Below are 27,865 nucleotides of genomic sequence, written 5' to 3'. Positions count from 1 at the left end.
CACATCCAACTTCTCACAGTTCAAACCTTAATATCTGTGAACTCATTAGATGCAGCTAATGTCTTTAGTAGTTTTACTGAGATTAAATTAACATGCAATTTCTAGTTGGCATTTTACAAAATTTTATATAAGTGGGATTATACAGCATATACTTTTTTTGTTTAGTTTCTTTCACTGAGTATAACTGAACTTTATTGATTATATGAATATAACACCATTTTTAAAAGCCATTCACCTGTTGATGTACATTTCGGTTATTTCCAGCATTTCATTATAGAAAGAAATAAAACTCCCATGAATATTTGTGCACAAAGGTTTGTGTGGACAAACATTTTTATTTCTTCTGGGTAAATTCTTAGTATAGGAGTGGTGGGTCACATGACTGATATGTTTAGCTTTTTATACTGTGTTTCAAAGTGTTTGTACCATTTTGCATTCTTCCTTCTATTAGTGAATGAGAGTTCCAATTTCCCAATATCTTTGCCAAAACTTGGTATGGTCAGTCTTTTTACCTTTAGCTATTCTAATAGTGTACCGTGGTATGATTTCACTAAAGATATATGTACTGAGCAATAGTCAGCTTCTGATAAAATCTGCATCTCATCTTTAACATGTTTTCCACTAACACTTAGGTTGATTCACATAAGGTTAAATGATTCCATAAAATATTTTAATGCACGTTCTTGACATCACATGACTTTTATACCTTGCATTTTATCATGTTGCAGAAGAGGCTGTGATCATACCCACCTGGTGAATCTGAGTGAAGAGAGAGAGCAGGTCCAGAATAGTCAGGCAAACCTCTGTAGCTATATTGGCCTCTGTGTCCACATGGTGCACGATGTCTATTTCATTAGAGTTGCCTAAAAATACAAAGTAGAACATGCATGGAGACATCCAAGGCAACTCTTTGTACCCTATAAAGGACTTCCTTCTGTTATTACATATTCATTGTTTACTGGTGTTTTAACGAATAATTTAGTAAAGTGTCTTTGTTTATTCAACTTCCTTATGGGCTGAATCAAAACCACTAGACAGTCTTCAGTGGATTCTATAGATTAAATGTTTGTGTCTCCCCACAGTCACACGTTGGTGTGAATTCCAGTGTGATGGTATTGGAGGTGGGGTCTTTGGGAGCTGATTAGGTCATAAGAGTGAAGCCCCCATGAATAGGATTAGTCCCTTATTAGAAGAGACACCAGGAAGATGGTCCCTCTTTCTCCGTGATGTAAGGGCACAGCAAGAAGTCAGCCCAGCCAGTTGCAAACCAGGAGGCAGGTCTTCACCAGACATTAAATCTACAGGCACCTTGACCTGGGACCTCCAAGCCTCCAGAACTGCGAGAAATAAATGTTTAAGCCACTCCATCTATGATGTCTTGTAGCAGCTTGAACTAAGACAGTGTGTGCTCCCTTTCACTATGCTCAGGTGTAGAGAGTCCAAAGATCAGAGTGGTCTAGTTCCATTACTTCCTACATCTTTCCCACTAATTCAGTCATTGACAGATTCCTATTCCGTAATTAGTCTGGGTCAAGTTTTAGGCTCTCGGGCCAAGAGACCAAATGTACAGGGGACTGTCTGCACTTGTGGCCTCCTCAGAAAAGCATGAAATATATTTATACAATACAGCATATACCTTCCTACAACTCACTGTGGTCATGTGTCCACAATCACTAACATTTTCACAATATAAAACACTGGCTCCTTTTTCTCACTCAGAAGCTGAAGAGTGCGCATCGCTGGGTTGTTGATGTCATGCTTACCGTTTCTAGTCCATGGACAACTTTTTCCTCCTCCCACAGCACAGACAATAAATAATCAGATGAAGAGATGACTGCAAACCCTCATAATACCAAAGGCCATGATTTCAGAGGAGCCTCACTGAGCATGTGATGCTGAGAGTTTTGCTTTTCCCTTTTGTTCCTCATAAAAACACTAAAAGTTTTTAAGCATGCCATGGTGAGTCCCTCTCTAAGAACATCCTCCAGGCTGCAGTGGGCCTGAAAAACAGTGGCCTCAGTTGAACAGTAGTGATCTTTTTATTTCTGAAACATTGTAATGCATTTCATGTCCTACAGATGCCTAGAGAAAAACTGATAATCATCTGTTCCTATTATTTCTGATTTACTTACTGGTCATGGTGTTGTCTAACATCTGCAAGAGTTTGGGGTTAGAAAGTGCATTTTTGCCTCGAATTATAGGTAAAGTTTGTGATCTGTGCTGCTTATGTCCTTCATGACTGGAATTGGTGTTCATCCTGAAAATTAAATGAGAAAATGGTTGAAGTAATAGGGATGTGATATCCAAATGTGCATTCAAATATTCTAAATTGAGTCAAACATAAAATCGTTTTCTGAATTGAGACCTTTTATTAAAAATACTAATTAAAATGGACATGCTAAAAGGGACTTCAAATATCCTTTTGAAGAAGTTTCATTTAAGCCACAAGAAAGGTTCAGAAAGATAAGAGATACTGAAAGATACTAGAAGAGTAATACTGAATTTAAATCTGCATGAGCATATTCATTAACCCTTAATGACTCATGGGATTCTATGGATGTGAAGTTGGCTATTGGTAGATCAGGAAGGCACAGTGGCAGACATTAAAAATGTATTACATTGCTGCATAGCTCAATTGTGTGAAGTTATTTTTAGGAGGCAAAATGTTAAAAAGTAGAATCTAGTCTAAAACAACTCTTGCCTTCCTAGGTGTTCATTTTTGGAAATTCTTCACGTTCTGTCTTTCTATTTGTGTCATGTCTACAGGGGCCGGACACATGAGCCTGGTGGGGCAGAGAGAGAGCTGAGAGGGCCTCTGGGTGGCTCCTTTCCCCAGGCAATGACTGTAACCTGCAATGGCTCTCATTTAACGCCTCCATGGCACTTCCGGCTCGGGGAATGAGCCAGTGTTACTGTGGTAGGAGGGCTACTTCCTGTTCTCTACTGGCGTTTAGTCTATCCTTTGGCCGAGGTAATAGAATACTCTGTTGAGGAGAGCAGACAATAGGAGGTACTCTAAAGGGTCACACCTGAAAAAGAAGCCATGGTTTTCTCTTTGTCATACTCCTCAAATACTTTAGATGAACCGGGGTCCCAGGAGATCTGACTTTGGCTTTCAGTGGCCAGGGGAGTCTGGGTCATTCCTGAAGCTACAAGGAGTCATGGGATCTGGGATGCAGGGCCTGGACTTCTGAGACTGGATTATTTACAGATTTTGAGTCTACTTTAGTCTTGAGCTCCTGGAGAACAAGCCTTGGTTTCTAGGAGGGGAGTGGCAGAAATGGCCAGGATCTCTCCAGATGGTTCAGAAAGGACCCACTGAGTGCTACAAAACAGCAGTGACCTCAGGTGGGTTATTATTGTCATCAAATGCAAAAACTAATTGTTTATAGTCCTCTATTGCATTACTATTCTCAAAACACCACCATTACACTTTTTCATTTAGTTTCTCACAGAGGGGCAATTTCAAGGGATCCTCATAGACAGACAGGCAAAATTTGTTGGCTTTATACCACTTTCATATTTCATTCTAAAACTCTTTATAAAATATAGATGTTTTAAAATATTATATATTATTACACCTCTGGGAAGAATAAATCAAACTGGAAAAAAATTTTAGCAAAGGCTTCTTATTTAATAGACCTCGAGGAGCTTAAGGTAGGATTTCAGGCCAAATGTTTTCCACTGGAGAGGCTGACGAAGGAGGGCTCCATGTCCTACATGCTAGGGGGATCTGTCTAACGATGCGGAAACTAAAGCGAGCTTATGGGGCCATCTGTACTTCCTCATTGCCTGTTAGTCTTTAGAAAACAATTTCAACTCTAAGAACACTGCTGAAACACGAAAATTACTAAAAACGGGGGGAGATATGACTCCACATGTTACTCTGTCACTAGGAGATTAGCAAACATTAAATGAGGCATTTATTGGAATTATGCCTTTTCAGGTTCACTTAAATTAAGATAGTCATTAATCCTTCTTTTGTGCAAGGCATTGTGCTCTAGGTACATGTAAATAAGTGATAGTCTTTGCCTCTTAAGTTTTTATAGCTGGTGCAGCAATAGGAAGGCACTTTCAGAGAAACACAGTCAAATCCTGCATTTGGTTTGAAATATATATACGCACACACAGATGTCTGTGCGCACATGCATATGTATCCACACCCCACAGATACATGAGGAGACATACACAAACATACATGCACAATGTAAGTTTAAATAGCAAGCAACTGTGACATTACCATTGTGGCAAGAGGCCTGATGTCTGGTAGGAAGGATTTGATACTTTGAGAGTTCCGTTGTTCTGGGTGGACTGCACAAATTTAAATGCAGCAGCAATTTTTCTGCAAGAAAAATGGATGTTTCTATCATAGCTCAAGATTTGTAACTTACATATAAATATAGAATGGCAATGGACAAATTCATGTGCTGTGAAAAACAGCATCACATTTCCTTCTGGAAATGGAGAATGAGAGGTTCAGTGAAGGTGCTGGGGGGCTTAGCTGTGGTGCATGGGAAACCAATGGCAGCACAAAGTTATTCTCGATTGTGTTTTCTTTTTAGTTTACTTGAAATATTTTATTAAATAAGTATCTTTCAATTTTTTAAAAAGATTTTATTTATTTATTTTTAGAGAGGCGAAGGGAGGGAGAAAGAGAGGGAGAGAAACATCAACGTGTGGTTGTCTCTCGCACGCCCCTCGTGGTGGCCTGGCCCACAACCCAGGCATGTGCCCTGAGTGGGAATCGAAATGGCGACCCTTTGGTTTGCAGGCGGTGCTCAATCCACACCAGCCAGGACGCCAAGTTTTATCCCAATACAGGTGGATAGATTTGCTCAAAGATACATGAAAGGTGGTTTCCTTTTAGAAACTTCCGTTTTGTGTTTTTCTACCTCTACAACTTCGTGCTAGGGAACAGGGCAACCGTCAAACTCCTAATGTGAGGTCAACCTTGTAATGCTTATTTGCATTTTAAGATTTCTAACCTATGTTTGTAAGTCTAACTTGGTGCATTAATATATATCATAATTCTATCTGAAAAACCAGGTTAACCTATTGGAACTTAAAATTATTACCTTATTATATTGCGTTTTCCAAGGTACCTGAAACTTTGAAGACAAACTCTACAAAGGAAAAAAAAAGTGAAATTTAAATTGCTTGCATTTTTATTTATGCAAAGTGCTCATTTAAACACATTAAAAGAATATTAAGTTTTCTTTAAATATTTTATGCATTATTACTGATAGTTCAGCATATGGGTACTTAAAATGCAGATTGGTATAATGAACTATTTAGAAGGTTCCAGAAAAAAAATTGTTAACTAATCAACATTATAACTTACTCCAAGATGCTGAAGAAGTCAGACACCTCTGGACTGGGTGCTCTTTGCCAGTACGCGATGAGAGTCTCTGAAAGGAAACACCACGTAGTATAAGACTCTGAAATTTAAAGAGTGGTTTTTTCTAAATCTTAATTTTAAAGAGCTCTCTTTACCCTCTGAAATATTCTTTATAATGTGAAGAAAGCACATAAGAAGGCTCCTGGTTTCTGCTTGATCTAACTTGTCAAATCGAAGTGTTGAGCCTATCAAAGACAAGGGTCTTGGGATCTAGGAATCAAAGAACCAATAAGGATTGAGTAAAAGTAAGAGATTTCTGAGTCCTAATGTGCTGAGTAAGACTGGGAGGGAAGTCCTACCTTTTCACAGTTGTCAGTTTTCTCACTGCTCTTATCATTGGTACTTGGGTTGGAGTCCAGGCTTGCTAAGGATGCTCGGGAGTCAGCATGGTTTACTGTAGAAATAGCTATTGATGAAAATGCTGTAAACACAAGCCACAGCACACAGATGATAATGAGATGTATGGGCACAGACCAAAAAAAGCTAAAATGATGAACCAAAGAGATATTGATCATTGAGCAATGTTGTGAAAACTTGACATAACAGAGTCTGAGGTTGGCATGAGAGATAGGCAATATTTTAAGTGTCATTTCAATGGCCATACTAGTATTAATGATTCAGGAAAATTTAGAACACAATAAATGAAAATAGAGTAAAGCATATTCCCTTGATGTCTTAAAAAGCTTTTTAAAAAAAGTTTTCATAATACTTTAATAAAAGTTCACAAGGATACTTTTGGGGAAGAAGATTTCAGTTTTTGATAGCTTATAAGAAATCAAGATGACATTGTCAAAATGGTTCTTCAAATATTCTTTGAAGTTGAAGGGTTATTTTATCTTAGAAAGCTATACACAAAGAAAACTTAAATATTGTTTCCAGAATGAAGCACAATTTGATAATATCTGACTAGACTACTCGAGCCAAGTAAAAATGAAAGCTAAGTAGAAGAGGGAGTCATTGGTTGGCATTCCAATATGTAAAAAGACTCCTCAGCGATATAAATATAGTACGCCTTGCCATATAAATTATGTGTAACCAATTATGGAGTGGGTGAAAAGCACAATGATATTCGATGTAAACATGGATGACTGTTAAACACAAGTGTCCTCAGAAGATCTCACGTACCTGCTATGGAATTCAAAACATCTTTAGAAAATGATGTATCCACAGAGTTTGCATGTTTCATAGCTGACTGGCTATGAAGTCCTCCACTGGGGCTGAGGTCATCTCTAGACCCCTGTATTCAAAGCACAGAAGAAATGAAGAGGAATCGGCATATTCCAACCTTGTAAGCCCACAAATGCCTTCTTCACTGTGTTTTCAATTAGATGATATTTGATTTGCTCTTTTATATTCCAGCAAAGGTCTTCTGCCAAAGCATGCAGTGAAAATGAATATAGTCAAAACCAAACTTTTGGTCACAGTTTGATTTCATATGTGATTTAAAAGATTCTTCCAATGTAGTGTAAACTATCTTAGCTATAGACTAAATGACTGAAATGGTTATATTCATGGATCATATTAAAGATTATATATATTATTATTGCAGGTTATCTTACGTATATTACTATTACTAAAAACTGGATTCTAGATACTTATTATGTACTAGTTTCTATGATAAGTGTTTTTTTTTTTTTAACACAATTTAATCTTCACAGGAAACCTGTGATGCAGGTATTTTTATCCCATTTTATAAATAAGAAATTAGGTGCTTAAAGAGGTTGGATAATTTACCTAATATCACATAGTTAGTAACTGATACTGCTAGGATTTAAACAAGGTCCCCCCAAAATTCGTAAGGCACAGCACCTAACTTCTAGACTGTAGTATCTTGTATAGTTGCTGGTTTCAGCAATGAGTCAATTCATCTGGGATTTGAATACAGGTAACAGATCCCAAGAGGGCTGTTCCACAGTCACTATGATAGTTCCGTGAAGAAAGGGTGACAAACAGACCACTCCTGGGCTGTGCCTATAATCAAGTCACTTGGCTATATGACAAGCAGGTGGTCATAAAGCTGATACAGAAAGATGGTGAGAAAGGTGTCTGCTGAGGATGGGCCCGTGGAGGAACCGAGGAACCTGGGAAAAGCTGGAGAGAACTGGAAAATGAGGCAGAGGACAGAGGAGAATGAAAACAAAACGCTGGAGAGATGGGCCAGGTCGGAGGCCTCAGTGACCCATCTCCTGACACATCGGTGGCCAATCCAGTAACACTGATATGAATGTCTCAGAGATATCTTACAAGAAGTGCGGTTTAATCCTTAGTTGCTGCCATTTGGATGGAAGTGGTATTTGGGACAAAAATATACAAAAGGCCAACTTTTCATTCAAATAGACATAGGAAACTTGCCTGGTTGGATGTATTGGCAGTAAAAGGAAACAGGTCCTTCAGGTAAATCCTCGGCATGTTGTCCAGGAGCATGCCGTAAAGGGGCATGTACAAATTCGCTATCTGGGCCTGCTTTCTCTAGGTGAAAAGGGAGCCAAAAGAAATGATTCACATGAAAATCAATAGACTCCTAGGTTTGATTACACATTTAATGCAGTGTGCCATTAAGTGGTGTTTGGGGAAGGAAGAAAGGAAGACCACTTACTGGTTCTCTGTATCGATCATCAAATGAATGCTTAGCCATTAGATTTTTTAGGACAGCTAAAGCTAAGTGCCTGATATCTTGGTCTTCCTGCAGAGCAAAACCGACTTCTCGGAGCAGAATCCCGATTAAGAAGTGCTTGCGGCAAAATTCATTTGTGACTGAGTATTCAGGCATATCTTTGTGAAACAAGTAAACAGAGCATGTTATTGAAAACCAAATGATCACTGTATTATCAGGAGAGATTTATCAAACAATTTTCAACAGCTCTCACTACCAGGAGGATTTGGTGAAACAGTCTTGCCCTAGAGATGAGAAAGATGAGAGAGGAACATTCAGTAAGAGAGGGAGCCACTGTGTGCCTGCTAATGCAAACAGTGCATGATGTCAAATATCAAGTTCTCTGAAAGGGGGATATCTGCAGGATTAGAGTTGAGAAGAGAATAACCTGCTTTCTGTCTGAGGGAATCGGGAAATGTTCAATGGGAAGTGTAGTATGTTGAAATGGGCCGTTGAGGATGCTTAAGAATTAGAGGTGCAGAGTTGTGGGAATGGCTGGAGGTGGGCGGGGGTGGGTGGCGGGGAGAAGAGGAGGCAGTATAGGGTTTCAATGGCGGGTATGTGTGGAACACAGGTGTGGGGCACAGTAAGCACAACACCCAAAAGAGGAGTGAGGAGAATTCAGATTTGAGCCACAGATTGGGGGCAGATGAGGAGAAACTTAAGTATAAGGTCCTTAGCTGGCATTTTGGTTTCTCTGCTATTTGTGCATCTGTAGAAATTCCATTTGCATTTCTGTAGGGGATAATAAGTCACTAAGGGCTTTGAGGTCAGTGGCCCAATCAGACCTGTGTTTTGTTGATTTACTCATACAGTGGCTGGTGGCTGGGTGTAAATGAATTAGACCGTAGGGAGACATGGGGTGAGGCATATGATACAAGAGGCTGTAGCAGGAGTGGAGGGAGGAAGCTATGAGAGGGCCTGGGTTAGTGCGACTGAAGTAGCAGAAGTAACATCAGCAGGACAAGTTGTCTGGAGGATGTGAGGGAGCAAGGAGAGAGGAAAACCAAGGGCGGCTGCAAAATGTTGAGCCTGAAATAACCAAGAAGGAGTGTTAAAATTTCCAGAAATAATGCATTTATGAAGAACTGTCCAATGTGTCTCCTAAATGTAACGATTAATTATTAGAACTAGCACTCACTCACAGAACATGTTCTGCATGCCAACACCAGGTTAAGCAATTTTTAAGCATTACCTTATTTAATTCTAGGGCGACTGGTAAGGTAGCTATGATTAGTATAATGTGCCAATGGAACATTCCAGTTATATTTAATTTATAAACTTATATGGTGTTAATAATCTCAATATTGAAAAAACAACCCAAGCCAGGGTGTGATTTATTGAAAGAAAGATATAAAGCTAGCTGCATGGAACAAGCATGCTATTCTATATAGCTGGGAATTTTATTTATGATACACTCTAAAGAAATTTCAAGTACTTTAGGAAATTAAAAATAATTAAACTCAGAATAAAACATACGGGAATTCAAGTTGAGGAACCATGTAATTACCTGTGACTAGAGAAAAGTTCAGACAATTTTTTGCTTATTTTGACTATGTGGTATTAAATATACGGCTATTTTTTAGCAACTGGAAACTAGAAATTTGTTGTATCTATACTCATCAATGTTACTGGACTATGATATGGTTATTGATACTTAGGAAATATCACATAAAATTCCATTATTTACCTGATGCATGTAACTCTTGAGTTGATTCTGAAGGTGTCAAAGGATCTGGATTTAATATAAATAAACAAAAAGTTCAGATACATCTATACTTAGAGACATACTGTGTTCATTAACTATGTGCAATGTATACTGAAAAATTAAAATTGATTGTTCTAAAATGTAAGCCCCTGCAGTAAAACTTTGTTTTTCAAGACAAATGCTTTAGGTTGTTTGTTTTGTTACAAAGAATGTCATGAACAGAACTATTTTAATTCTTAGCCTTCTGTCTGAGCAAGTACTTTTCCATCAGAAACACGCTTGCTATGAAACTTATATTCTTAAGTTCACTGTTGATAATATCGGGTCTGTAAAGAGACAATCAGGCCTTTTTTTCTGGGCTACTGACCAATAGTAAACCACTGGAACCAAAATGACCCTGTGCAGGTGGGGTTCTCTTGAGGCTCTTAACCAGCTTGGCTAACCCAACAATGGCCTGGCACTAGTTTATAAAACAAAAACAAATACAATAGTATAAACATTTTATTATCCAAAATAACATTTCCATCCTTTTTTTCTATGAAGGCATTTAGATTAAATGTGCTTAATAAATTAGAAAAAGAATGGAATAATGTATGTAGCTTATAGTTAAGATGAAAATGACAAAACGTTCAGAGGCTGGATAATGTACTTTACTCTCTCCCCTCCCCCAATCATCAGTGCACGCTGTGATACACATAAGGAGGCTCTTTATCATCCTGGCTTGTGCTTTCTATGAACATCAAAACTGCACCCTGTGAATAATTTACTCACCACTTAGAAGTAAAGTATTTTATGAGTAAGGGAGGACAATTATACAGGGTGGGGCAAAAGTAAGTTTACAGATGTCCATATGGAAAATAATACAATAATTAATAAATAATAATGCAAGAATAAACTGTGTTTCATGTGCTCACAACTGCAAACCTACTTTTGCCCCCACCCCGTATGGTGATGGAGGGAGATTTGACTTTGGGTGGTAAACACACAAGGTAATATACAGATGATGTAGTATAGGATTATACAAATAAAATAGGTTAATTTTATTCACCAATGTCACCCCAATAAGTTCAATAAAATTAAAATTGAAGAAAAGTTCCTAAGTTATTTTAGTGTTTTCTTTGCATCTTGATGTTTGATGAGTGTCTGATATTTAGGGGGAGGATAATCATTCTCTACCATGGTCATGTTAGTATATGATTATGGTAGAGAATGAACAATGTATATGTACTAAATGTAATCAATGAAAATGTTTTATGTAGACCATTTATGCTATAATAAGCATAGTAAACAAAGTGTAGAGCCCAATTCTCACCCGTACACCAATCTCCGTGACCATTTGATGCGAAGATACCAACATCTACAATGTTGTCTGCCCACCTGTCTGCCTGCCTTCCTTCCGAGGTCGCAGCTTCTTTGTCTCAAACTCATTTTGAAGAATTGCATTCTAACATAATTAGATGCATTAACTGATAATTTTAAATGAATTTATACTCACAAAATATAGCTTTCCCTCCATGTACTTTTATCTCTTAAAATCAAAGGAAAACTGTCTTTTGGAGCCAGGATGGTGTAAGGCAATATGGCTCCAGGTTAACATTCTTTGATCTATAATCACTAATTTTTATAATGTTCTTGGCCTTCTCTTTAATGAAAAGGGAAACACAAACAAAAATAGAGAATTATAGAGCTGCATTTATTACCACAAGCCGACAATTTCTTTTGCGTTTTAAAATCTGATTATCTGGGTCTAATGCCCATGTGATGTTGCTTTGAGACAAAGCCCAGACTGAGGAAACAGGAAAGTAATGAACAAACAAACAAAAGTGTTCACTTTGTAGGAGCTGAAAATGGTCGGAATTATTACCTGGAATGTTTGCTGATCTTATGGGGAGACACAAAGGGATAAAGTGCTCATGCTGACATACTTCTTGAAGAAAATCAAATTTATACTGGCTTAAGGTCTGAAAAAGAGACAAGTTGAATGACTATTATTTACATACCAAGAAAGTGAATACAACAAAAGATCTGTACTTGAATCTTATACCTAAAAAGAAGATGTAGTTCCTTTTGTGTGACCACCAGCTAATTGTTAAGTTTAAAGAATTTTGTCCCCTCTCGAGTGACAAATGCAGCCAGCCTCCCTGTGTCAAGGGATTAGTCAAGGCCTTTGCAGGAAGTAATCTCATTAACCTACCTTACTGACTCTCTCTCTCTCTCTCTCTCTCTCTCTCTTTTTTTGCCTCTCTTAGCTTATATCACAACACATTTATTTAGAGAAAATAGGGCCTCACCAAATGCACAGAGCCCTAACACTACACTCAGATCATAAAACAGATCACTATCGTCAACTCCTATGACCCAAGCATCTAAGGAAGACAATGATGCAGACAGTCAGAAATGAAAGTGAATCGCTCTCCGTGTGCCATTTGTTCTCAGGATGCATTATTAATTCAACCTCTCCCCTGCTCCCTGTCTTTTCAATGATATTTTGAATCACAGTGATAAATGGAGTCCAGACATGGTCTACGACAACTGTAATACGTGAGCTAAGAATAACCACATAAGTAGGAACAATTAGCATGTTTATAACTGTTCTATTTTCATTCATATGCAAGATAAGGAAACAATTTTTAAGACTCAGATGGTGTTCATCATATTTGCTAATATCAACTAACAACATAAAAATATATTCTGTTTGCTTAGATATTTTAGAATTATGTTTTGTGGCAACTTGAGTCCATAATTTAAACTACTGAGATTTATAAATGATGAACCATTTAAAAGACTGCTTCTCACTGGTATAGACAAATTTTTTTGATGCAGATGGATAAGTTAATGTTCTAGGCAGCTATAGAGACCAACTTATTTATTTATAATGCCACTGCTGAGAAAGCAATCGCTCTGCGCTCGGGTCTCACCTTGAGGTCACCAGAGGAGAACATGCTGATGTAATTGTTCACCATCTTAAACACAAAGCCCCGGTCCATAAATGTAAAGCAGCGCTAAAAAAGATAAAATTTTCAATTCAGACATTTTTACTTTAAGGATCATTAAAGATTTTAGAAAAGATAATGAAACTTATTAAAATAAAATAACATTAAACTAAATGTGTTGTATCATGTTTTAAATACCTGAAGTATGTTTAAGCATTTGTCCACATATGACAACTAGTTAAAATGTTAGGCATCGTACACACATCAGAAAGTTACAAACCCATACTAATCAATTTTACACAACATCACTTGGAATTCTGCAGTTAAATATTAGAGCCTCTTCCTTTTTGTATAGAAAGTTTTGCCTATTTATTTTTAAAGAGATACATTTTATTAGCATTTTCTAGCAATTTGATTCCTGTGCGTCACTGCTCGAAGGAACAGGGGTGGCAGAGAGGGGCCAGGAAAACCTTTTAAACTCACGCTGGCCTCCTACAACACAGTAGCCTTTTTTTAGCAAAGGCAGCTTGCATTTAAAGAGTGAAAGTAAGAGATCTTGAGATTTTCTATCAAGAACCTGCTCCCTGTTTCTCTTATTCTGTTGTCAAAATCTCTTAATAATGAACATGTTAAACAGTAGGTAGTGTTGGAGGGGACAGGCCAGCATTCCAAGTTGGCACAGCACCCACTCTTTCTCCAAAACACCAAGGCCCATGCAACCAGTAAGCAAGCAGCAGTGGCCAAGGACTGCAGTGGGAAAGTATGAAGTAGGAGGCATGGACCATACAGGGTGGGGAAAAGGTAGGTTTACAGTTGTTGATATGGAAAATATGCAATAATGAATGAATAATAATGTAAGAATAAACTCTGTGTTTTGCATACTCAAGACTATAAAGACTACTTCTGCCCCACCCTGTGTTTGCCTGGTGTCTTCAGGCATTATAGCAGATCACCCCACGGGGGTCGTCACCGCGTGCTCCGTTCTCTCCATTCACATGTGTGTAAAACTACTTGGGAACTTTTCCCACTGCTGCACCACTCAGTATGGGATGCTTCTTTCTTGTCCAAAAGAGTCTATGATGGTTCAGTGAAATGGTTTTGCATTTCTTGGATCTCTCCTCAATTTCACTCACAAATCTCTTAGCTCAGAGAGCACTGGTCATAAAATTCTGCCACGCACAGTCTACTGAGTGGAATGTCACCCATTGAACTATACCTATGCATACGCAAGAGCTATTTTCTCAAATAACATTCTTCCATTTGTTGGGTCATTTGTATTTTTGTTTTGTTTTTCCTTTCTATTTTTGTCTTTATCTTTTGGAGTGTTTTTCAAGTCTGTATTCATTCCATAATAGTATATTGCCTCATGTATATCTTCCTTTTTAAGACAAATCTAACTTCTTTTCAGTGACTCCTCCCATGTCCCAGAAGAACAGAGGGAGAGGTGGATACAAGCGGGTAACCTCAGGCTCAGGTGATGTAGAGGCTTAAGGGGAGGTGGGGGGAGAAGAGGGGCTCCTGAGTCTTCTGCACGATACAGGCTCTCCACAGGCTGTCAGATCCTTCCAGGTGCCTCACGATAAATGCACATGTGAACCAATTAACGCTCAGAACACCTCGTGTCCATTAGCATGGGGGCTTGAAGGGAACTGTGATCTCCTATCACTGTACCTTAAGAAACCTGGCAACACTGTTGTTGGCCCTTCTTGTTTCTTCAAGGGCATCTTTGTATTTCCAAATCACATGATCAGACAGAATCATGACAAGATTGTCCAGTTCATTTTGGTAAGATTCAGGAAATCTCTGAGCACGAGGAAGCTAAGGAAAGAATGAATCATTTCTTTATAACATGGCATGGAGAAATACTAAGCTTGGAAAAAAAAACTGGAAGGCTTATTTCATTTTATATATTGTCAAACAAAAAGTCCTTTTGAAAGCTTGAATGTGATAATAAAATAGAAGCCCTTTTAATTTCAAGGTCATGATTTCCATAATTTTTTTTAATGTTTCCTTCTATTTTGTTCAGTAAAATTTTCATGTTTTCATTAAACAAGTAAATTATTACATATTAATTGCAAACTATTGACACAATATAACATTTTCAATTTCAGTTTACATATAATATTACATTAGTTTCAGGTGTCCACTATAGTGGTCAGACATTTATATTACTTACTAGGTAATCCCCCCATAAGTCTAGTGCCGTGGGACCATACATAGTCATTATAATATTATTGACTATATTACCTCTCACATCTTAATTCTGCTTACTTCCCTTTCAGGAACATTTAATGAATGTTACTCTAGATTTTCTATGATCCATAGTTCTCTAGTTAAAATTCAACTACTTTGATTTTTTAAACTAGAAAGCCCCCAGTAAACAACTATAAGAAATCAATGAGTGAATAACTGAATGGAACAAATATTGGTTTGAAATGTCCTCTAATAAGTAGTGAGTTCCAGCTAGTCTTTTGAAAAATTTTATTTCAGCTTTATTGAGGTCTAATTGACATGAAATTGGAAGGTATTTAAAGTATACACCTTGATATTTTGATATATATGTGTAATGTGAACGAACTTTCCTCATCTAGTTACTTAACACATCCATCACCTCACATAGTTTTTCTTTTGCAAGAACATTTGTTACTCTCTCTTAGCAAATTTCATTATCAACTATAATCAGCCCATTTCATGTTAAATCCTCTGACCTTCCTCACAGCTGAAAGTTTGCACCAGCTAGTCTTAACTCCTTGGCCCCAGCGCTTGCTGCAGCGAGTGCCCATGGGACCTCAGAGTCAAGAGATTTTGCCACCAGATGCAAAAGGGCTTGGCTGTGAGGTTGTTTTTGGCTCATGGACTAAAACCCCACGGGTCCCTAAAAACCACCCTCAGGTCCAGGAATCCTGTCTGAACTCGTGTACACGAGGGGAGAATTCCACGCAGCTGCGATTTCCCACCTTAGCCTCTGCTTTGTGAACTCACACAGCCTCTTTGCATGAGAAAGGTAATATTCAATCATCTCCACAAGCTGGCTTTAAAATTAGACTTGCATTTTTATTGTAGATAGAAATAAAAAAAATCACCATTAGACCGAGCCACACATTTCTAAAATTCTGAGTACCCAGCCTTGTGTGCTGCAGGAATAAAAACCACGGGGGATAAAGGACACGTACAATCATTTCTCCCACGGAAAAAGCAATGAACATATATTGCTAAGGTTTACAAAGTAAATAAAAATGGAACTGCTCACAGCATATTCATTAGCATAATTGGATAGTATTGTATTGCCTGTGATCTTACCTGAATTTTATTTGTGTCAATCAAATGCTGTGCCATTGATTTTAGGATAATTGCAAAGAAGAACCAGGAATGCTGTTAGGAAAAAAAAAGACAGTAAGAAATTTGCTATCCTATGGTGAAATAATGTAACTCTGTTCTTTACAACTTGTAATATTATAAAATCTTTACCTTAAAATGTATTCTTAGAAAGTGAATGCATCAGAGCAATAGTATTTTCTCCATTGTGTTAGGATGATCTTTATTAAAGTTCTAATGGTAAAAGTAAGTGGCTTTCCAGTTTTTCTGTAATCTCAAAGAATGTTTACACTAAAACAAGATGCCAGTGCACTTGACATGGCTAATTAAAGAGCAGTCTTATGAAATCTTTATTCATGCGGTTCTATTTGTTTCACTTTCTAAACAAAACTCAAAACTTTCTGTATTATAATATATCATAGCAAGCCCACCCCTAACATTTCCAGGGTTAGAGGCAAGATTACAAATGGTTGCCTCATGTCTAAATATCTGAATTCGAAGTCATGCTAACAAAGTGTTAAATAAGATATGTTTGATCATCCTACCTTGACAAGTGTAACTCCATGGTAACTTGGCATCTTGTACCGGAATGTGGGGACCTGGGGAGGGGAGCTCCCTGGCCCACTCCCTCTCGTTCCCCAAGGCTCTGTCCTGCACCTTGAGGGGCCTGGTACACGTGGGACGGTCCAGCCTGCACATCCAAGTGTTGTCCACACACTAGTCCCCCTCTTTCCACTGCCAACGGCTCCCCCCTGGGCTCTAGGGCTGCACTTTGGCACCAAGATTGTCCCTGTGAAGTCTGGACTCAGGAATTAGGTCTAAGTTGGTCCAAGGCTAAGTCTGTAGGGCCAAGAAGTGGGAGCTCTGGGAATACTCAGGAGGGGTGGGAGAGGCTCCCAGGGAGCACTGCTCCTGGCTGCTCTCATACCTTTTCCTGCGGGAAGGGGTACAGGTGGAGAAGACCACAGAAGGTGCCACGGTGGAGGCCCCTGTTTCTTGGGTCTAGGGATGAAAGGGTGGTACTTACCCCAGATATAAAAACTGGACTTTGTACATATATGGTTTAAAGAACACCTCCCGCCCCTATCTTCTCTCCTTCTCCTCCCCTCTGCCACAAACAAGTCTCAATTTTGGGTCAGTTATTCTCTTGCTTAACCTCATAATTTTCTTACAAATATCATACATGGAAGCAATATATTTAGTTTTGTTTGCCACTGAATTTCATATAAATGAAATCCTGTATGTATTCCTCTGTGATTGCCTTTTTCATTCAAAAGTCTGTTTTGAGGTTCTTTTATGTTGAACCCTGAAGCTGAGGGTCCCGTTTTGCTACTACATCACGTATCTAATCAGTTTACTTCACTGCTCTACCATCGATAGGCATTTGAATTATATTCAATTTTAGGCTGATACAAATTATGTTGCCAGGAACTTTTGAATACAAAGTCCTAACTCTAGAAAGCTGACTGAGATGAGGCTTAAGCTCCAAAGGGGCAGTTCTTACTTAATAAAAGGGTCATTACTTAATAAACGATATTAGAAATCAAATTCATGTTGGTGGACATATTTAATTAATACAAGGACCACTTAAAATGCCCTTTCCCCTATCTTGTCCAAAATCCGTTTATTAACCATCAAGCATATGTTCTAACATTTGCCTCTTAATTCAACCAATGCACCCTCCACCCTCGGCCCTCTGGCTGCTTCTACTCTTTACCTTGCGTCCACCGGAACTAATCAAAGGCAGCCTGTTGTCTCTGTCCATATCTGATAACAGAAGAAGCCCCGCCTCCTGTCCTGCCTTCTACTCTCTGCATATTTGTCTATTCCCTTTTGTATCCTCATATCCCTTGGCTTCCACCTCCTGAGACCCACCCGCCATACGTTTTGGAACACGTGGCCCATCATCAGCAAAATTTGCTGAAGATGCAATTCTCCTCCAAACAATTCTCCTCGTCTTTTAACTGGATGCTGACTCTCCCCAGAAGACCCTGCAGGCTGCTTCTCCAATGGCCCTGTGTCCCCCCTTGGCCCACTATGTCTATTCTCTGCACTGCTGTCAGTGATCCTTTTAAACCAAGGTCAGCTCACGGCTCTCCTCACTCAGTTCCCTCTAAATGGGCCCCTGTTTCACTCTGAGTGGCAGCCAAAGCCCAGGGCCCACGTGGCCTTCTGCCACCCGCCTAACCTCCTGCTGCTTCTCTGGCTTCATGTGGCCTCGTCCCTCCTTCGCTGGCCCGCCTCCAGCCGCCCTGCCCTTCCTGTTACCCCTCGGGGACTTCCAGGCATGCTTCTGCCTTACGACTTCGCACAGGCCTCCCCTTCTACCGTTAATGTTCTACTCTAAGCATCCACATAAACTCTCTCAGCTCTTTCACATTTTTCTTCTTTTGTTCAAGTACTACCATCTCTGTGAGCTCCATCCTGCCCATTCTGTTGAAAACTGCAAACCTCGCCCTGCACACTCAGCGCTTCCAATTCTGCTTCTCTGCTTAATGTGTTCTTTTCCCTCACTACGGCTCACCTTCTAACATACAATTTAATTAACTTTGTTATTGTATCTGCAGTTCATTGTTTTTATTTCCCAGTAGAACGCAAGCAGAGATCTCTGTTTTATTCTCCGTTGCGTACCAAGTGCCAAGGATGGCTCCTGTTGCATGGGAGGCACTAAAAACATGTTTGTTGAATTAACTAAATGAATATACTCAGAAGGCTAATTTAAACAAATTGCTTGGCTCAGGATAATTTGATTTTAGTGAACTCATGTTGATACTTATTGATCCTGCCTTCTCTTTCTAGCTACTTACTAATCAATTATCCATCTGTCAAGTCATGATAGATAATTAATTAAGCTGGGGACTAAGTTTGCTCTTCTATATATAATAATGTAGGGTTGTCTTTTCATAAACTTTTGCCATCTCTTCTTTATGTGTTTCAGCTTTTTTGGGGTCAAAGAGTGGCCATGCCTTGGCTTTTTCTCTGTTGTTCATATATTCATCCACATATCATCAATCCTTTTGTTGGTTTATTTCCTCTTACTGTGCCTAATAAACCCAACAAACTTTATTTTTGCTAGAGTTAGAATTTTTTTAGTGTTTTAGATAACTCTTCCTAGATATTTATTCTGTCTTTAGGCCAAAGGACTTGGGTCCATTCTACTTCTGAAGGTAATCTGTTCTGTTGACATAGATCTCTTTTGCATAATACTTTTATATGCTACAGTTCCAATATGAATCTTATGCTAGAATCTGTAGGAGAAACGATCTGTGAAAATCAATGAATCCTATCACCTTCTGGGAGTAAGAGTGAACTTCATAGTAAAAATGAAAGAATTATCTTTAAATTCCTTACTTTCAGGACATGTTTAACTGTTGTTGAGTCATTTGTTTTCAAAAGACCAGTCACATTTTTAGCCAGTTCCTCATGTATTGTTCTCTCCTTGCATGTCCAGGTCCTGAACACGAACTGAAGAAAATCCAAAAAGAGAGAGATAAGTCAAATGCTTTAAGAAAACAAAGCTTCAAAAATAATGTTCCATGAATAATTCATAACTCAAAATTATCTGTTCATGCCAGATTTCATCATGAAATAAATGAAGGCCCAATGATAAGAGTAGTACACACCTGCTCCTATTTAGGGCTTTGCACAGGTAGGGCCTGGCTCACCTATGCTCTCCTTGAAACTCTTTTTGTAGAAATCAAAAGAAAGAGTCAGAGAGCAACTCAGCAAGTTGAAGGAAACATGGAGGGCTTTGACCCACCTACTTAGGACACATTTCCCCTTCTCCTTCCTTCCACTGGTAACAGGTGGCATGGTAGCATTTCTTCATCCTGAAAGGGTAGAGCACCCACTCAAATAGCCAAGTGGGGAAGCAGGTGCCTTCCAGAGGCCAGTAGGTGAGCTCCCCACATGCCCAGGGTCTACCGTCTCATGCTTAGACACAGCTATCAGAGGGTCATGAACACTGGCCATCAGTAAGATAATACATGCTGCTCACTTTTTTATCTCAGAAGATTGGCTAGAGCATGCACCACTGAGTGCATGTAATGGCTTTCGTTTTCAGTATTTCTTCATCTATTTTAAGGATATCAGCATCGATTTGCTGATTACTGAATTATAATATTTTCCTTAGGAGTTGGGTTTGCCTCAAGGGAGTTCATTTCTTCAGGATATTCGCAATTCAGACTTCATTATAATCAAGAGTGAAGGCACGCAAGAAACTCAAAGCAAAGGCACATTCACATTTGGATCTGTAATGATCTGTTTGAACTTTATAGCTCATCGAGAGTTAAGTCATCCTGATGGGGCCTGACTTCTCCAAGTTCATCCCAGAGGAGAAAGACAAAGCTAAGAGATGCGTGAAACTAGGTAAAATCCAGAGTAATACAATTTTATCCCCTCACGGATTAAGACTCTTGTGAGGGTAATGTCATAACTACTGAATACCATGCACAGCTCTTTACCCCCAAGGGTATTACAATTAGCTCTGGAATAGTCTGACTTTAAAATTTTGGCTATAACATGTCAGTGCCATGAATTTCTGTAAATCATGGCATTTCATCAGATTAACTTTAGACATACATTTTAGAAAAAGACGCTGTGTGTGTGCGCGCATGTTTTGGATATTGTAGATGGGTGAATTAGCAGCATTTAGCACCATTGAACTTGAAATGGTGTTTAGTTTGTTTCTCAATAAATATTAACTGCATTGACTATCATCTCTCAAGGACATCAAAGCATGTATAGGTACTAGCCCATCAGTTTCCATTATACTTCTAGTTGTGGGGCTTAATATCTGTCTCTATGTTAAATAATAACTTTTCCTACCAAGGGTACAAAAATCAAATTCCTTGGTCAAGGTCAGGCTGTCAGCCATGTACACTACTACAGCAGGAGTCCCATCACAGACTCATGGAGCTGGATGTTCACCTGGCCCATTTCACGTCACAGAGGAGAAAAGAGAGGTTCAAAGACTGGCTGCTCACGTTAACCATCCAACCTTGACTAGAGTCTAGTTTCCCACTTGCTAGTTTAGTGCTCTTTCCAGAGTAAGATTCCAGTTGGTTATATTTGTTAGGTTGTACTTGTTTTAGATTTAGGAAAATGTGTTATAAAACACTGATATCAGCTTGAAATTCCACCTAAGTGTACGTTTGGATTTGAACCTCTTCAGAGCAAATTAAATAAGCAGTCTGCTATAGAGCAAAATCCAAGGATCTCCTCAGGATATTTCAAACATCCTGGTTAAAAATAAAGACCATCCCAATATGCATTTTGAATCTGAGAGCTGATTTTAAGGTTCTCATTAGATGTAGACTTGACTGTCACAAGAATGTCACAGCACCCATGGGTTCTAAATGTAATTTTCAGTGATTCCATTAGAAAAAGGTACATAATAATTGTGTTGAAATGGAGAAGACTTTGTGTAATGTGAACTGGAGAATTTTTTTTTTGTCTCAGTCTCTTTGGATAGTGAAATGGAAAATTGAAGTAAGCATTGAGAAGGTAAAAGTTGTACAGATGGTTTTGTTGAATGTAAATTTATCAATACCCTATAAAAGTAAGCAATGATTCTATCTTAAACAGAGAGCAAACTAAAACAGCATTTATAGGTAAATCTGGCTTTCTGCGAATGAAATGTAGATCTTATTGGATAAAATTAGACCAGAAGGAAATGATTTTGAAATGATTTTGCATATGGGCTATTTCAAGTAAGGGCACACACCTATATTTAGGTATTTGGAAAAGTATCTAACATTTCTGGCAGGTAGAAAATACGTAGATATAAAACTATAATAAAAGAATTTCTCAATAAAATTGTTTAAAAAAACAAATTTCTAGCACAAAAGACCCAAAATTTATTTCTAGTCACCTTTCTAGACATGTAAAATATATGGATACCTGTCTATCCATAGGTATTAGTGTAATATGTTCTTTTAATTAAAAAAGTTTGTCTCAAAAAATTTCATCTATGCATAGTAAAAATAGAAATTTAGGTCTCTATGCATCATAAGTAAAGTGAACTAAGTTACTCTTATGTATCGGTGCATGGGTTCTTTCTTTTTATTCAGGAAGATGCAGGAACTACAATGTGCAAACATCATCGCAAGTTCACGGGCATTAATTCACAGGCCAACTGGAAATGAGACTATGTACTTGACGAAGGACACTGGAAGAAGCAGTGCACAGTTGATGGAATGGGCTAGTGGTTCATGCCGGAGGATAAAGGGCTTAACATACCAGAAGCAGGTACAAATATACAGTAACTGGGAAAATGAAATAATGCCTGAGAAAACAATAAGAAAAGCTAAGAAAACATTACAGAAGATACATAGAGCATTCAACAAACCAACAGGAAAAAATCTGCCTTAGATTTACAAAGGAATTTCATTCATTGTAATGTTGACTTCTAAAGGATGATACTTTAATTTTCTCCTCTAGCTCCTTGTTTTCTTTCCCCATATAAACATTCATTTGCACATGTACCTGTTATTTATTTTATATTTACATATTCAAACAATACGTTGAGTCCAGCAATGCAAAGAGAAGGAATTCTAAGCAGCTAAGAGGAACGCTCAATACTACTGTGGGTGGCACCATCTAGCTAAAGAGGAAAATCTTCCCACTTATTGTAGACAGGAAATGAGACAAGTCACACAGCAAAAGGGCAAATAAGCAGTGCCCAACCAGTGATTTCATACCTTAATGTAAGACTGGACGGAGTGGTCCAGCTGCTCTTCGTGGCACTTGGCCACGATGTCGGTCAGAACCCTGAAAAAACAAAGCTGTTCAGTGGCCTCTCTGGGAGAAGGTGGAAAAATACCATTTGGTTTGTCACTAGAGTGCCTGAACACTGGGTACTCAATAGTTACTGAATAAATGAATGAACCAATTTCAGGCTCTCCCCCATCCCTCCTATCTCCCAATACTGAGTATTTCATATCTATATTACCTGTTGGCCATTCCAACCTTGAAATCTCTAAACACTAGATATAAGTAATGTCTTGTGGCTGCAGTATCTTATGTGGGAGACTTTTTTTTTTTTTTTTTTTTTTTTTTGTGCCTGAGTTGAATGTGTTATTGTAGTCTGCGTATTTGCTGACATTGTCTTCTTGGAAAGGTGATCATTTTTAGATCCTGATTAAAATATAAGGTCTTTAACCTAGAATTGATTATCATATTCCTTTTTAAACAGGGCTTCCCTTCCAAGCTAGTGGCACTATATGTATATGCTTTTGGAAAAAGCAATTAAGTTAAGAGGCAGGATCTTTTTTTTCTTCTTTAGCTGGGACAGGGTTTCTGTAGAAGTGGTGGCATGGGTAGATACTCTCACATGAACGCTTCCAGTTACTCCATGGCTAGTGTTTAGGAGTATCTCAGAATTTCAACAGGTCCACCAGATAAAATATTTAGGAATCTTGTCACCACAAACCAACACACTCGTGCCGAAAGGAGTATCCATTGAAGACACAATTGGGGACGTTTAATCTGGGTCTAGAAATGGCTAGTTGTGGGACTGTTAGAGCTACCTTCATGGTCCAGAGCTTCAGGGCTCTTCTTTAAAAACAAGGCTAAAGACCTCATTCTGAAAAAGGCTAATTACATGCATGTGAGTTCAGAAGGTACTGGAAATATTTGGATGCCAAGAGTAATTTTTTTTTTCTGGAATGCCATGACTAATTTTTTTAAATGAACATTAGGAATATATGATTCAATAATTAATTCAAGACATGATCTCTATAAAGAGGAAATTGTGATTTTCAAAGTCACCAGAGAGATTAGTAATGTTGGAAGAATGTGTAACACAGACAAACCTAAAGTGAGAAGAGTTGAAGAAAAATTGAATATTTTTTTAAAAAAGGAAAAAGATCTGTTAGGAATGTGAAATGGTATGGCCATTATGGAAAAGAATCCAACATTTTCTTAAAAACTATACATGTGACTCTCATAATAACCCAGCAATTACACTGAGCATTCCTCTCAGATAAATGAGAACTTGGGTTAACCCAAAATCTACCCTGAACTGGACGCAACGCAGATTCATTCAACAGGTGAATTGTTAAACAGGTGAACTGTGGTATGGACTACAACTCATAAATAAAAAGAAAGGAACTATGGACAGCTGCGGCAATCTCCAGAGAACTGTGCAGAGTGAAGGAAACCAACTGCAAAAGGTTACATGCTATCATACTGTATGACTCTATATATCTAGACCTACTTATATAGATATATATAGATAGAGATATCTATAGATATATAAATGAAGCATTGTGTGTATACATAATTGTTAAAATAAAATTTTAGAGATGGAGACGGATTAGTAGTTACCAGGGAGAAGGAGTAGGGGTTGGGATAGGAGGGAAGTAATTGTGACCATACAAGGGCAACACGAGGGACTCCTGTGCTGATGGAACATTCTACATCTGGATTCTATCACGGCCAATATTCTGGTGGTGCTACTGCACTACTCTTTTGCAAGATGTTGCCTTTGGGGTAAATTGGATAAAAGGAACATGGGCTCTCTCTGCATTATTTCTTATAACCACATGTGACTCTATAATTATCTCAAAATAAAAACTTCAAAAATCACAAAGAAAAAGTTAAAAGAGAGGTCTAATATTTTACTTAAATGATAGCAATAGATGATCAGAAGGGAAAAAGTCAAGAGTGGGAAATATTTAAATTTGAGATAGGTGTTCCAATGAAATGCAAGCATATACAATTAGGTGGTTGTTCAGTTATAATCAAAGTTTTGTGTAACCACAGATGAGAAAACCTCTTCTCCTAAGGGCATGTTATGGATACCTGGTCACAGTTGTACTTATTTCATCTTCCTCATTCTGTACCAAAACCTTGAAGAGCTGATTCAAGATTATAGGCAGAAAACTCATGATTGCATGAATCTTTTCCACATTCAATAAGTTCTGTAGTAAATTGACAAGAAACAAAAGGGCACCGATTAAACTTAAAGGTTAGCCTGCTGAGGTTTTCCAGAACTTGAACATGACACTGTAGGTCCCCTAAATCTGGCTTTAGTCTCCATTGCATTTAGCGTGGTATATAGACATGGGGACAATATGGCAAGGGTGATAATTTAAAAAATTATTTTAAACTTAATTTTCAATCATTTTTATTCTAAAACATTGGCCTTTGCTTGTTTGGTAATCAACAGACAGAAACTATGAAGGAATTGTGAAATAAAGTAGCTTACTCTCTGAATTGATAAGGCATTTAAAAATCTTCAATGATAATTACCTTTGATAGTTTACTATTCAACTAAAATTACAAAGGTCTCTTTTGCCCAGGTCTCCCCTGAAGACCACTGAAACTATGTGCATGTCATGTTACCTTACAGGAGCGCACAAAATTCGAGGTAGGTGATTGAGACATATCTTTGTCTCTTTTTTGGCACTGTCGGAAAAATGCGTTCACATATGGATCCTGAAACAGCAAAAAGAAAAGTGTTTATTTCTTTTTTTATTGTAATTTTTTACATTATCATTCAGTTCCCTATAACCCTCCTTTCCCCTGCAAGCATCCCACGGTTGTGCATGTCCGTGAGTCCTCTTTCCGTTTTGCTCATATTTCTGATGACACGTAAACCGAAGTGAGCACTTCTGTTAGATCGATGCCGCAATGAGCAAGAGCCTTATGAAGGGGCCGGTGACAGAGCTTTCATTTTTGCTGCATATGCTGGCATACGGAAGGCTTGAAGTGAAATAAACAGCAAAGGCCACTCTCTTCCCTATTACATTCTCATAGATTTGTTTTCCTCCTCAGCCATATGAAGATGGTTGGAGAATTACTTCCCTTAAAAAAAATTCCTCCTTTCTTCTTGCTCCTGCTTCTTCCACAGACTTCTACCAATTTTTCTTACATATTCCTTAACACACAGGTTAACAAGGAGTGTATGGGTAGAGGAAGTGGATGTAGAGAAGGGTGAGTTGTGGTGAGTTCCAGAGGGGCCTGGGAAGGCAGCTGGAAATGGGAAAAAGAACTCTGGGCACCCTGAGATACATAAAAACAGGATTTGGTGGAGAATGGTCCTTCTGTGGGACTTACCAGAGCTGATGGCATCAGAGGAAATATGGGTTTAAAGAGTTAGGGGTATAGGGTTGGGGACCTTGGCTGGGCATTGATAATTAGACTTAATTTTTGAGGTAAAAGTCCACAGTCTTTGTTTTTAACATTTCACATTTGTAACACTTGGTTGTTATCGGTGGAAGCAAACCATCTTCCAAGGGAAGTATCATCTTGATTAAAACACTTCTGGTATCTTGGGTGCTTAGATTTTTATGGATTAGGACAGTATCTCCCCCAGGGGAGGCATATAATTATGCCACAAACATTCTCCCTTTTCAATTACCAGCTCTTCTGACAACTTGTAAAATGGTGAGTCTCCTCCTAAAAATATAGGAGAAAACTTATGATTCCACGTGTTGGAGAAGATGCTGACACTTCAGACATCATGCTCACCTGAGTGTTCACTGTTGACACAACAAACGTCGATACTCTGAAAAGAGGCTTGCCACCATCAACCCACTTCACGTCACTCCCACCATGCTGCAAGAAAAGAGTTTGTTACTGTCACTGTGGCAACTTGAGAGAAAACAGATAAACTGGCTATTTAGTGACTGTTAATTTGACATCTTGATCCATTAATTTACCTTACTACACAGATAGAAAATAATAGATGCAAATACACTTGGCAAGATTAGTGAATGAGACCCATGTGGTATCACTGTTAGTAGGTCATTTCTACTGTCCATAAAGTCAATAAGATATTCGAAATACTGTAGGTCCATTTGATTCATAATTACAATAGACACAAAGCTACATGGTTAATTTAAATAGCAGAGAAAAGATAACCTCATGCTGTTTAGTTCACTTTTTTCCTCTTAAATTATACATCATTCAATACCTTTCCACTTGCAGGATCTTGAAAGCTTAAGTAATTAGGAGGCAGGCTTGTAGCTACTGGGATATTGTGCTCTTGAGAAGCTATCCGATCATGTTTCATCAGAGGAAGCCATGCGTATCCAACTGTGCAGAAGAACAACAAAGAGAAAACCTTGAGTACAAGCCTCCAAGGACTGGAGGGAAAATAAAGTTATTTATCATTTATGAATACAAAACTTCACTAAAAAACCCTGAATTAATCAGAGCTTTTCAAATACTCCTCGATGCAAGTCCAACAGATGACATGTAAAGTTATGTCAGATTGCTTCCTGTCAGTACCTGATGTTTCCAGAGCTTCCTTCTTTTTGGCGTTAGCTTTTGCGTTTATGTCACATGTGACATGATAAAAAGAAAATAAAATGTGGTGTTTCTCATGGAGTTGGGTTGGCAGCTCGATTTTCACCTGCAATGAAAATGGTAAGAGCTGGATTGAGATTCAAATCATTTGCCCAGGGTCAGGGCAAGACCAAATTCTTTTAAAAATTCTATAACTGAAATCTAGATCTACGTTTAATAGTGTTAGAAGCACTGACTTAACTCTCAATAAATACCTATCCTGCTAGCAGTAATGGGTTAAGACGTTGGTATTTTTACTTCTTTACTGTGGTGGATGATGATACTTAGAACATGTAGTATGTCCTGTTAGATAATATATGCTACCATAGTGTCTGGATTAAAGACAGGCACATGCACACACACGGGCATAACTGTAGAATGTAAAGAAGGCACAGACTGAGGACCTACCACCCAGGGGCACAAAATGAGAGAACAGTAATTCTTTGCCCCCCAGAGGGTGCGCAGGAACCAGTTGTATGAGCATCGCTCAGGTGTTCATTAGAAATACAGAGTCTTAGACACCACTCCAGACATATGGAATCAGAATATGAATTTTAATAAGA

General features: G+C 38.4%; 1 protein-coding gene across 1 annotated transcript in view; it reads right to left on the bottom strand.

Moving 5' to 3' along the window:
* The window catches only part of DOCK10 (dedicator of cytokinesis 10), a 223,034-nt gene that overhangs the window by 28,240 nt on the left and 166,929 nt on the right, over positions 1-27,865 (bottom strand). The window contains exons 20-41 of the mRNA XM_054585607.1: positions 27,246-27,369; positions 26,929-27,050; positions 26,484-26,570; positions 25,356-25,448; positions 24,813-24,931; positions 22,709-22,778; positions 19,359-19,472; positions 15,993-16,064; positions 14,364-14,510; positions 12,678-12,761; positions 11,624-11,720; positions 9,742-9,786; positions 7,995-8,170; positions 7,751-7,867; positions 6,524-6,635; positions 5,698-5,819; positions 5,494-5,608; positions 5,342-5,408; positions 5,076-5,123; positions 4,241-4,342; positions 2,133-2,257; positions 751-863 (exon numbers count right to left, since the gene is read on the bottom strand). Of these exons, the coding sequence (XP_054441582.1) occupies positions 751-863; positions 2,133-2,257; positions 4,241-4,342; positions 5,076-5,123; positions 5,342-5,408; positions 5,494-5,608; positions 5,698-5,819; positions 6,524-6,635; positions 7,751-7,867; positions 7,995-8,170; positions 9,742-9,786; positions 11,624-11,720; positions 12,678-12,761; positions 14,364-14,510; positions 15,993-16,064; positions 19,359-19,472; positions 22,709-22,778; positions 24,813-24,931; positions 25,356-25,448; positions 26,484-26,570; positions 26,929-27,050; positions 27,246-27,369 (2,271 nt within the window). The remainder of the gene's footprint in view (positions 1-750; positions 864-2,132; positions 2,258-4,240; positions 4,343-5,075; positions 5,124-5,341; positions 5,409-5,493; positions 5,609-5,697; positions 5,820-6,523; positions 6,636-7,750; positions 7,868-7,994; positions 8,171-9,741; positions 9,787-11,623; positions 11,721-12,677; positions 12,762-14,363; positions 14,511-15,992; positions 16,065-19,358; positions 19,473-22,708; positions 22,779-24,812; positions 24,932-25,355; positions 25,449-26,483; positions 26,571-26,928; positions 27,051-27,245; positions 27,370-27,865) is intronic.

Source organism: Pteronotus mesoamericanus, unplaced genomic scaffold (assembly GCF_021234165.1).
Source record: "Pteronotus mesoamericanus isolate MK-2021 breed Mesoamerican mustached bat unplaced genomic scaffold, CSHL_Meso_final contig_90, whole genome shotgun sequence".
NCBI lineage: Eukaryota > Metazoa > Chordata > Mammalia > Chiroptera > Mormoopidae > Pteronotus > Pteronotus mesoamericanus.
The sequence above is the reverse complement of the archived record's forward strand: the minus strand, read 5'-3'. Positions and strand labels throughout refer to the sequence as shown.